Consider the following 12,259-nt stretch of genomic DNA (forward strand, 5'->3'; position numbering starts at 1 on the left):
TAATTATACAATATCAAAGCAGGAACACATTTTGGTATTTACATTTAGACAATGGAAAGCATGTATTAATTATTGAACAGAGAGGTTTTGATTGACAAAAATAACAGAGTATATCTACAACAAGAGCAGGACATTAGTTGTGACTCTGGCAATGACATGCCAGAGATAGCTGATTAGTGAACTGTATTTAGGAGGTAGAAGGTTATGGGAAGAATATCATGTCTCTTACTATGTGGCTGTTTCGAAATGGTTAACATCAAAATACACTTTCAAAAAAAGTACTCATATCACACTAACTTAGCCATGGCCTACTGTGGGTGAGCTGTGGCTCCATGAGCTAGGATGATGTATCATTTTGCCGGCGACTCGAGTTCGATTCCAACACGAGGTAATTTGCTGATTCTTCCCCTTTCTTGCTCTCCCACTCATTTCCTGTCACACTTTCTCATGATACTGTCCAGAATAAATGAATGTGTAAAAGCCCCAAAAAACACATTTTAAAAGTAGGCTAATACCCTACTATTTCCTCATGTACAGCATGGGTCACCATAACATAGTAACAATAGGTATTGTACAAAATAAATAACCACATGTAGGCCCACGTATTTTGTCATACACGACATACTGTACATATCTTACAGGCAGCGTGCACATAGTTTAGGTGACCACATTGCAAGTAGAACTTCAATGGACACACTCAATTCTTGAAACTATTTCAACATCTCAACCACAATCTCAAAGTGCACTTGACAATAGACTCCATTTTCCACCTTAAATGGAGGCATTGGGATCAACTGGAATCCTGCGTCCAGACAATCAAGTTTCACAATAATTGGTGACTCATTCAGTCATATGTACTTCCAATTGTAAAAACACATGGACAAACTATTTCAGTTCGTAAGAACAATATACTGCTCTATAACATGTATGTCCACATCCCTTACCAAGCCAATTACTGTAAACCATATTGCTCCAGAGGGAAATGTGCCTCCTGGTAGTCACTTGCAAAGAATGCCGTTTCAATGGCAATGTAGTCGAGAGTATGAAACAGTGTGCCCAAACCTGTGTAACATGTTCTATTTTAAACCGAGGACTCAGTCAATCTCAGTCAATGTGCCATGCTGTGACCATGACCATCAGTAAAAAAAATGCAGTCTTCATTTAACACTCTCAGAACACATGCACTATATACTCTATGATCCCATTGGATTTTGGCGTTAAATTAAACTATTTGAATGCTGAATTAACTGTTAAGTGATGTACTGTTTGCTCTAGTCTAAAACAATTATACAATACACTCTCTAAAAGTTCATTCAACACTCAAAGAGTTGGATTCAACACCAAAATCAATAGTGTTGAATTAAGTGTTTTAGTGTGTATGTTGGAGAGGGACTAGGCCTGTGGTTAAGTGCATAGCAAAGGTGATAAAGAATGCTTTTAAATGGTAATGTAACCAGTCGGAATGACCCTTGCCTGCTTTCACGGTGGTCTTTAACATTTGACATTTATAAGTCAGTACCTGACAGCCCAGCTGCTCTTTGTCTTTGTGGGGTTAGGCATACACTGTCTTGATCAGGTAGATTTGTGTTGTGTTAGAAGAATAAGGAAGGTTCAAGCTATACATTGAAGCATTCATGTGTAGAGCAAAAAAGCTATAATGCAGTCCATTTACCATTTACAGAAAAAAAGTGTTAGAATATATAGATCTTTAACATTTGTACAAGTTTATATTGCACATCCATTTATTTTGAGTTAATGTACACAATACAGGCGATAACAACGGAAGTCCGTGTGCTATTCTGTCTACAAATGATGACGTCCCGCCTTTCCTCTGGACTTTTAAGGCACTGAAGTTATTTATTACAATTGTAAGTCATTTTAAATAATACAATGCATACAATGATAGACCAGTGTCAGAAAAAAATACAGTAGAAAAAACTACATGTACATCAGCTACTTTGATTTCAGTGAGCACATCGTAGATTTACATTACAAATCAACAATGACATGCGTACATCCAGAAGTGCCAATCCCAACCTCAGGTAGGAAACTCCCCATCAAGAATCTAATCCAGGGCTGTCAAACTCACATTTGACTGAGGGGCAAAATTAAAATCTGGAGTAAAGTTATGGGCCAAACTCAATATTTATTCAAGAAAATTAACTAAAAGTTGTTTGTGCATGGGCTAAATACTCATAGTTAAATTTCACACACACTCTTTCCCATGATACAACAGATAGGTTTCCCATTTACAAACATTTGCAATGTGAGAAGGGGCAAGATGCTAAGCAGCCAACCACGTGAGTGCATTTATTGAGTGACAGCAAATTCCAACAATCAGAGGTTGAAGAGGGACCCCTGGCTGTGCACGCAGAGAGGATTGTTTACAAATAGGAAACCCATGTATATGGTGGTTCAAATGTGCCACATATTGTGCTTACATATGACTATGAGTGTGAGTTGTTTCAATGGCCTCTGGTCCCACTATTCCTGTGAGATGCCAAATTTCATGTTCAAGTCTTGCTACGCTATGAATACAGTAATGCATATGGGCCAACTGTAATATGGATTTGGAATGATCTCGCGGGCCAAATGGAATGATCTCACGGGCCAAATAAAATACTCCACGGGCCAGATTTGGTCCCCGGGCCTGAGTTTGACACCCCTGATCTAATCCATCCATTTCCTGAACCAGCTGATCCTGATGAGCACAGAAGTCATCAGATCAGTAGATTAGCTAGCTAGATAATCACCTTGGATAAACACTATGCAACTTTTAGTGGCTTTTTTGTTATTAACTTTGTAAGATAGAGCTCCCCTTACAAGTCCACAGACTGTTCACACTGTCCACAGACTGCGGGGGACAGTCTTCATTCGCCTTGTAATGTGTCATTTAAAATTGCGATAAACAGTTCTTGAGGTGTCTGCCAAGATGGCTGTCTCGCCATTTTTAACGAGCATGAGTTCCACTGGGCCAAACAAACACAATTATGGCTACTGCAGTACGTGAAGTCAAGTTATCCTATGGCAAGTTTGATTTGCTATAGAGTTTGGTTCGTCAGTCGTCAAATTTTGCAAGTGCAGTTTTAAGCCCACAGGCCGTGAACGTGTTTGGGAGAGTCGTCGCTCACCTATTAATGACTCAGTGAAAGCATCGGCTAATGCATGAAGCCGATCAATTAACTTGAAAATCTTGCCTCATCGCATTTAAACGTCTGTCAAAAAATTTATCAATGGCCCAGAAAAAGTTGCAGTGTGTCCTTTTCAGTGCACAGGGGGAAACAATACAATCAGAAAAATCCAGAAAGAGGGATTGACACCTCTGCGTACGCCTGGAGGTGAGCAAATCATTACAGTACCTAAGCTGTCAGAGCCTTTACAGAGTTTAACGTGTACCCATGTTATTCATGATAACACTGTGCAATGCCACTACAATACGATGCTACCCCATCAGCAGTGTGATTGGTTTAATAATACTGACTAACCTGAATAACATTAAATTATATAAAAAAATCTCTTTAGAATGTTATTGAAATGGAGGACTACTTTGCTCTTTGTTTAAAAAAAGAATTACATAACACAATCTCAATTGTATATTAATTTGTATATAAGGCAGAACTGGTGAGACACCATGGAATAGTATTACTGGCTCAAATGAAGTGTAGTATGAAAGTTAAGTGTTCAAGGAAATAGTGAAGTCTTCAGTAAACCTGTGACAATGTACCATCTGGAATAAAAAATGTCATTCGTCATTATGTAAGGCTTATTAAAGGTATTCTAAAAGACAATGTCAATATATTTTAGACAATTTGTGTAATATTGGTGACTCAGTTTCATTCACATGTACCTGCAATGCAAAATAACACTGAGTGTGGGAAAAAATACGTCATCAGTACTATGTACAAAACTATGCACAAATGTTAAACATTTCACTATATTTAACACAAAAGACTCGTACCATGGATACCATGGGAACATCATGTTAATGTTTGTTCCTTACAAGAACTCTACATAATTGTCTGGGATTAGTCCAGTCTTTCCTTCATATGTTGCTTGTAGCCAACCAGGTTCAACTGAGGGGTGCACTGTTGAAAGACAGACACAACTTACTTTACTTTATGTTTTACACCACTAAACATTTTTACAACTATAATCAATGTCAATCTTTTTTTTTAACAAAACAACTTCGATGAGATGACTTTTATTGAATAGTGGACCCCAGAAAGAATGGTGATGGGGATCCAACAAATAAATAAATAAATGAATGTGCAAGAGCTGTGTTTCAGAAACGTGGCAGGACATCAGTTCACACTGTCAATGTATGTTATGGTAATACATGCTGTTATCAGGTGCACAATAACATTAATGTAGCAAGAGAGTATGGTCCATAACACAGTACAATAAAGTGGGGTTCAGCATTCTACGTGGGCTATCAGCATAATAGTAAAATAAGTATCAAAATCATGTAATGAAGGATAGGCTTACGCATAGATTAACACATATCAAGTGACAAGCATTGTAATAACCCAATAACATCTATGGCCAGACCTTCACTGTTACAGTGAACAGAGATGAATGAAGAGGAATGAGTGTGCCATGTCTTACCATTGGAGAATATCGCCCCCTGGGGGAAGCTGAGCTCATGACTGTGCTCTGCCATGCAGGAGTACAGGGCCTTTGCATGTCTGAAGACGTGACATAAAAAACACAAGAGTTAGGCTTACAGCATACATGGTATGCCAAATTTAAGCATACAATTTAGGCTGACAGTATACATGATATGTCAAATTTAAACACACAATTTAGGCTTATACACTGCAGTACATATGTAAAATTATTTTAGGCTAATACGTGGTATGCCAAATTTAGACACACAGTTTGGGGTTACATGTACATTATATGCCAAATGTAGGCACACAATTTAGGCTTCATGGTGGTATGCCAAAGAAAGTATCCTTATCTAAACAAGTTATGTACAAAACCAAGTGTACATAAGCCTCTCATTGAAATAGAGAAAATTAAACAGAATAAAAGTGCTCCTAAATATAAATGTTCATATTTTTCCAAATGTACAAAGACATAACTATAAAACTAGTACCTTCCAACCGAGGTGGGTTTGGTTTCAGCAGGGTTGTCGAAAAGCGAGGTTTTTGAGCCCACTCTGTAAGAGTATTGACAGTCATGTTAAGGCAGTTATGGTACAAATACTGAAGTTATTATACATCTGGCAACACTGTCGTGCAGCCTGTCCATTACAAGGTTCCATCCCATTCAGTGAAACATCAAAAAAAGCTCACACTTTTCCTGATTGGAACTGCTGGTGGTCTACCCTGATATCCAGGGGTCATTTCTGGATAGCTATTCCAACCAGGGAATCTGGCCCTCTGTTGCAAAATCGACATTTGAAATATCCCAAATTCACTGAACTGTGCTGTGTACAGTACATGGACTGCACAGGTATTGCCTGTGATGAGAAGCACTCACCGTGATCCACACAGCGGTCTCTGGTATCCGTTGGTGCCCGAGTCTGTCCGCTTGTGCTCCACCCGTTTAGGGGGCAGGTCGGGCAGTGGAACACTCTTCAGGCTCTCCCTCTTGGACGCCAGGCTCACCACGGAGCCATGGAGGCTCCTGCAACCTGCAGGGGGGAAGGAGAGCAGGGCAAGGGCCAAATAATCAGTTGTCATCAAGCCACCTTTTTATTCGGTCTGTTGCTGCATAAAGTCAATGGTCAATGGTCAAAAAGTCAAAAGATGGTGGTAGTAAATGGTTCTAACAGTAAATCAGAGATATATTCACAATAATGTACAATACGCAGAACAGCCATAAAAACTACTGTGTACTCTCTCAAGTTATAGCAGCGTTTTCATGTGACGCAGAAACCCTGTGCGTAGAAACTCAGCAGGTACAAAAGGCAGCCATTTAAAGTCTTGTTTTATGTTCATCTTGTACTTGCATACACTTACCACCTTGTATTTACTGTCTGTCAGAGGACACCCAATTTCTGCCGCCAGACAAAGTCCCAAAATCCTGATATATCGCTAGAGTCTCATCCTGAAATATTTCATCTAGGTAGCTTCCAACTGTGGGATAGCGCCGTCACTTCTCTAAAAATGTTTGAAAAGTATGATTCTGTTTGTATTGGCACACTCCTTCTCGCGAACATTAATCATATCATGCCGTCAGCCCAGTGCAAACACAGAAAGTGCACCTTGGCTTCAAGAAGCCTCTTCCCTTCTTGGAATGTCACGCCTGTATATTCTCTCCACACAATGTATCTGTTGATTATGTCCTCCGCTGTATGTTGTTTTGAATAACGTCTGCTAAATGTTAAGTAATGTCATGTCATGTAATGGCTGAGCTGGGCACAATCTTTTTTTATTAATATATTTTTGGGATATATTTGACACAGGACAGTGAAGATGGTGACAGGAAGTGAGTGGGGAGAGAGAGACGGGGAAGAGCCGGCAAAGGACCCGAGCTGGAATTGGACCCGGGTAAGCCATGTAGCAGTCGAGTGACCTACCGTTTGAGTCACGGTAAATATAATGGAAAATCTAGCAATATTAATGGAAAAAAAATAGCCTAGGCAATTTTTTTGTCCATTAACATCACTGGATTTTCTATTAATACTTTGTCTGCTAATATTGCTAGAAATCCACAGGACAGCAAATGCATCGCTTAACCGTCCAAGTGAATACTGATACTGACCAAAGCATGGAACTATGTTAGCTGTTAGCTGTTAACCTGTGGATTTCCTGTTTTTATGCAACACCCCCCTGCGGTACCTCCGAGACCCCCAGTTTGGGAACCACTGATGTGCAGAGAGGATGACGTGCTGAAACTCCAGTGAGAACTGAGGTCTCATTGTGTCTTCCTGATCGAGAATTACTTCACTACTGTACCAGTAGTATTCCACACTCTTTACAGTATGATTAGATGTGATGTGATTGTGACCTCTTGCAGTGAGGGTGTTGTAGCCCCATAACGCTGTAATAGTCACTACACCACTATGAAACAGGGCCTTTAGTCATACATTACGGTTTGGTCATTGCCATTCTGGTAACAGCTAATTTATAACAGGGGTCGTGTCTTACTGGGTTAATGATTATGCCACTTTCCAGACAGTTAATTTGAAAGATGGGACATTTCCTGTGACACTTTATTTCCGCATTCTATTTAGCAAGTGGCAAGGGGAAATATTCGGCCTTTATTGAGACCAGAATGGTTCATGTTTGTGCCCTGCATACTAGTACGTTACTACATTGTTGATATAAAACCTAAGATCTTTGAGTTCACCAATCCCAGTGAGAAAGTCATCTTACCCTCTGATATGTGAAGGGACGTGAGAGAGGACGACGCCGACAGGCTCCGATGGCCAGCCTTCTGCTGCTGCTCCCCTCCTCCTCCCCCTCCCGCGATCCCCTTCACCCTCATCGGCACCTCTGGCGTCGGCGACCTCCGCCCCACCACCGGGGTCAGGGACGACACGCTCAACCCATCCTCCGCCTCCCCGTCATCCGTCTTCCCCCCAGCATCCTCCTTGGAGCTGGAGTCTGGGCTGCTGGTGCACCCTCGTGCGGTGGTGGCAGTGCCAGCTGCAGATCCTGAGGATGCAGCTGGAGGGCTTTTGGGTCCATTAGAGTGCGAGGAAGAGGAGGCCTGCGATGACGAATGGCTCCAGCAGAGGGCGCCAGAGTGATGCTTGGAGGAGGAGCCCTTGGAGTGGGAGTGGGAGTGGGTGTGGGAGTGAGAGGGCGAGCCGGCCTTGGAGTGGCTGTTCTGCTCGGAGGAGTGGGAGGACAGGGACTCCAGGCTGCCATGAGGGGTGCTGCTGGGGCTGCTGCTGAACGTGTCGCCTGCAGCCCGTGATGGATGTCCGGAAACCATGAGAGAGAGAGGGAGGGGGAGAGGGGAGGGGGAGAGAGAGAGAGTGAGAGAGAAAGAGAGAGAGAGCGAGATAAGGGGTGTGAGCAGAAAAAGAGAGATAGAGCGAGAGATAAACAGAGATAGAGAGAGAGACAGAGACAGAAAGAAAGAGAGGGAGGGAGTGAGAGAGAGGAGGAAAGAGAAGGAGGGCAAGAGAGAGAGAGAGAGAGAGGGAGAGAGAGAGAGAGAGAGAGAGAGAGAGAGAGAGAGAGAGAGAGAGAGAGAGAGAGAGAGAGAGGGGAGAGTGTGTGTGTGTGTGTGTGTGTGTGTGTGTGTGTGTGTGTGTGTGTGTGTGTGTGTGTGTGTGAGAGGAAACAGGGAGAGAAAGACAGTGAGAGAGAGAGAGAGAGAGAGAGAGAGAGAGAGAGAGAGGAGGGAGAGAGAGAGAGAGAGAGAGAGAGAGAGAGAGAGAGAGAGAGAGAGAGAGAGAGAGAGAGAGAGAGAGAAGGTGTGTGTGTGTGTGTGTGTATGTGTGTGTGAGCGGAAACAGGGAGAGAAAGACAGTGAGAGTGAGAGAGAGAGAGAGAGAGAGAGAGAGAGAGAGAGAGAGAGAGAGAGAGAGAGAGAGAGAGAGAGAGAAGGGGTGTGAGCGGAAACAGGGACAGAGAGAGAGAGAGAAACAGAGACAGAAAGATAGAGAGGGAGGGAGTGAGAGAGAGGAGGAAAGAGAGGGAGAAGGGCAAGAGAGTGAGAGAGGGAGGGAGGGAGAGAGAGCGGAGACAACACCGGAAGGAGGTGGTGAGATAGTGGACAATAAATGATGCCAAAATTTTTAATCAAAACAAATATGAGTAAGTAGTATTAATATATCAGCAACCAAAATATATTGTGCTTTAATACCCACATCACTACATCCACGTATGATAATATGGCGAAATTTGATTGCATCTAATCTCATCTCAGAACGTATTTAAATAAACATTTACTGTAAAGTGATCACTGTGTACGTTGAGTGCTGACGTCTTTAACTCAAGCGCACTCAGTGACCGTAGCTTTTAAAACGATGACGCATTAAGCTTAGGAGTAGACCACTTTTACACCCACTGGATCCATGACGATGACGCATTAACTCTTAAAGATCCGGGGTCTGCTACACCTTCACTCCTCTTTAAGCACTGTGTTTCATCAAATGAACATATCTATTCAAAAGTGACTCTTAAGGTTATTATTTGTAAATCCTCAGCTATGAAAATGTGAAGTGTTAAATGACTTAAGAAGTGTAAACACAACCGAAGCTTGAAACTCTCAAATCTGGGAGATGGGACTTTTTTACATTAGGATCTTTTTGCACCTTTTGGGAGTAGCACATCTTTACACTGGCTAAAAAGATGACATGACGCATTGGGCTTACGTTTGCTGTAGGAACATATTAGGAGCTTATATTTAGGAGCAGATCGTTTTTACACTGACTAAGACAATAACATACGTACTTTAGGATCAGATAGCTGTTACATGGACCAAAACGATAACTTAGGAAGTTTACGAGCAAGATAGTTGTTCCACTGACTAAAACCATAACACACTAAGTTTAGGAGCAAGATACAGTAGGTGTTTGCATCTGCACTTGTTGTTCTGTATATTTCCTGTGCACATTGTATCTGCTAGTGATGTTGTTGGCTAAGATAATGTCCTCTTTTGAAAGTCACATTGGTTATAAAGTGCCAAATGCAATGTAATGTAATGTAATGTAAAGATAGTTTTTACACTGACTGTCTGCATCGGCCAGGCAGAGGGTGGTTGGGTAGTAGCCCCTGGACTTGCGGGGCCCGGACGAGAGGCAGATGGCCCGGCTGCGGCGAGAGCTGGAGCCAGAGCGGGTCTGGGGCTGCGGCAGCGGCACGTTGGGGTCCGGGGCCTGCTGGAAGATCTAGCTCAAACATAAACACACAACGACACACAGACGTCAGGCTGAGCTCAGAGGAGACTCTGCCAGGGACAGAGCGAGGGAGGGAGAGAGAGATATACACATACAGATATACACAAAGACAGCGAAAGAGGGGGGGGTATGGAGAACAGAGCGAAACACACAGAAAGAGATCAGAGAGAGAGAGAGAGAGATTAGAGATAGAGTGGTAGAGAGATGTAGAGCATGGGACAGACAGACGTTGGGCGATGTCATCGCAATGGGAGAGAAAGACATAGAGGGGAGAGAGAGACAGAGAGAGAGAGAGAGAGAGAGAGAGAGAGAGAGAGAGAGAGAGAGAGAGAGAGAGAGAGAGAGAGAGAGACAGACATGATGACGTGCAGCACATGGTCTCATACCGCTTCCCTGACATCCTTCTTTGTACTCGGCCCACTCTTGTTTTTCTGATTATGTGTGATAGGCACTTCCATTCTAGTAGTTTTCCATGATTAGATGTGGCACAGACTTGCCTTCGGTTTAATAGACCTGTGCCTTCTTATAGCTTTCCATAATGAAGACACTGTGGAACTTGTTATGGGCCCGTGCCTTGTTAAAATAATGTTATGGGCACTCGCCTTCTTATATAAATAATGTTATAGGCACATGCCTTCTTATAGTCTTAGCAGCCTTGCTATGGGCTTTATTGAAGTCACTTTTTATGTAGTTTTAATAGTCTTGCCGTAAAGAATGAAGTCACTAACCTTCTCGTAGTTTTCGATGAGGATCTCAACGACGATGTTCTGGAACTTGATGTTCATCATGGCGGCAACCGTCTCCTCCTGGGAGCGCATGAGCGTCGGCCCGAAGATCACACCCAAGTTGGACACGGTCATCAGGTTCTTCTGGCTGTGAGTGGAGACCCTGACGACGAGAAACATCAAACATCTCATTTGAAAAAAGTGAGGAAATTCACGGTTCTCTTTGTATAGAAAATGTTTGTTAAATGGCTGGTCATATTTTAGCACATAAAATAGGTAGGAAAAACCCATACATTGTGAGCCTTCTTCAGGGTATGAAACATATCACTTAAGAAATGATATGAGAACAAGAAGGCCTTTTTATTCCAAGTGACAATATGTTGAGAATAACTGAGCTCAGATACTGCAACCAAAGGTCTTATATTCTACTCTGTCAACACTCTCCGGTTGAACCAGAGATTCTTTAAGTATAGAGATATGCCAACATAATAGGTTTCTATGGGCACCTAACATGACCAGGTTCCGGTCTGCCTAAAGGGGCGTGTCATAATGCTCCTAGCATTGAATAGAACAGTCCTCAGGTCTGCCTAGGTCTGCCTAAAGGGGGATTTCCCCCCCAATAATAGAGCCCGGAAACAATGGGCCAATGGAACCTCTCTCTCTCTACTCTCTCTGGTTGAACTCTGAGTGAGATAACGTACGTCTGCAGGTGCTTGATCAAGATATCCAGCATGTCTTTGTTCTTCTCTGGCAGTTTATAGACGAGGGCATGGACGGCACACACTCTGTAGTTCTGGTCATCAGACTCTGCGAAATTAAAATGCAGAATTGGTATGAGATTACCTGACTTAAGAGCCATGGGTTATTATTTTAAACATCCCATCCTATAATTCAGCATGATACAATTAAAGGAGGAACTTTAGAAGTGCAGGAACTTCAAACAGAGAGTCATGAATCTGAATAAAGGGGAGAACGGTGGCTGACGTCATTAGGCTGAAGATGAATACTCACTGACAGCCATGATGAAGTCTTTGTGTAGTCTGTAGGTCATCAGGGGTTCAGAGAGACACCTGGTGAAATAAAGTCAAGTGAAAAAAGTAAAAAACTTTTTATTACTCACATATAACTTCATGGTGAACTTTTTCCAAAATATTTTTGGGCAATTTGCCTTTATTATGACAGGCCTGCTAAAGAGATGGGAAGGATTTTTTTCCGATGACAGAGATGAGGTAGGCCTACTGTCAAAAAATTACTTCGGGCAGGAATCGAACCTGGGTCCCCACTCAGCCCAACAATGTGACGCCTTCGCCATTTGAGCCACAAACACCCATACTCCCAAGACCATTACCTCCACATATTTAATGTGCAGTGCTTTGGAAAAAAGGTGACAAGTGGTGTGAGTGGTGCAGTGCTCTTGAGATACACAAGAGCTAAAATACAATCCACTTGAGAGCCGAACCTGAGGTAATTCTTCAGTCCACTTGTGATTGTCTTGTTGTCCCAAGTGTCTGGATCCAGATCCACATCCACTGGGGCCTTGGGAGCTGAAATGACATATTGTGCATGGAATCACTTCACAGTACAACACCTCTGCACTCATACTGACATACTACATACTACGCCATTACAAAGCCTCTGCACTGACAGCAAACTGGCAAAGCTAATGTCACTATAAGAATGGCATTACAGTCACTAGGCAACGTCATTGGAATGGGGGAGAGAGAGAGAG

General features: G+C 42.6%; 2 protein-coding genes across 5 annotated transcripts in view; one reads left to right on the top strand and one right to left on the bottom strand.

The window, feature by feature from the left end:
- c1qc (complement component 1, q subcomponent, C chain) overlaps positions 1 to 12,259 on the top strand; it is a 116,503-nt gene that overhangs the window by 49,920 nt on the left and 54,324 nt on the right. The gene's annotated exons all lie outside the window — the stretch shown is intronic.
- Positions 1,738 to 12,259, bottom strand: part of arhgap42a (Rho GTPase activating protein 42a) — a 39,366-nt gene continuing 28,844 nt past the window's right edge. For 2 of the 4 annotated variants that reach the window (XM_063203949.1, XM_063203947.1), the window contains 10 exons: positions 11,990 to 12,074; positions 11,542 to 11,600; positions 11,232 to 11,337; positions 10,534 to 10,693; positions 9,640 to 9,796; positions 7,326 to 7,859; positions 5,485 to 5,638; positions 5,099 to 5,161; positions 4,606 to 4,685; positions 1,738 to 4,085 (listed from right to left, as the gene is read on the bottom strand). In XM_063203949.1, the coding sequence (XP_063060019.1) occupies positions 3,997 to 4,085; positions 4,606 to 4,685; positions 5,099 to 5,161; positions 5,485 to 5,638; positions 7,326 to 7,859; positions 9,640 to 9,796; positions 10,534 to 10,693; positions 11,232 to 11,337; positions 11,542 to 11,600; positions 11,990 to 12,074 (1,487 nt within the window). In that variant the 3' untranslated portion in view covers positions 1,738 to 3,996. Of the gene's footprint in view, positions 4,086 to 4,605; positions 4,686 to 5,098; positions 5,162 to 5,484; positions 5,639 to 7,325; positions 7,860 to 9,633; positions 9,797 to 10,533; positions 10,694 to 11,231; positions 11,338 to 11,541; positions 11,601 to 11,989; positions 12,075 to 12,259 lie in introns of all 4 variants that reach the window. The other 2 variants (XM_063203948.1, XM_063203945.1) reach the window with 1 other exon arrangement.

The sequence above is a fragment of the Engraulis encrasicolus genome, chromosome 7, assembly GCF_034702125.1.
Source record: "Engraulis encrasicolus isolate BLACKSEA-1 chromosome 7, IST_EnEncr_1.0, whole genome shotgun sequence".
NCBI lineage: Eukaryota > Metazoa > Chordata > Actinopteri > Clupeiformes > Engraulidae > Engraulis > Engraulis encrasicolus.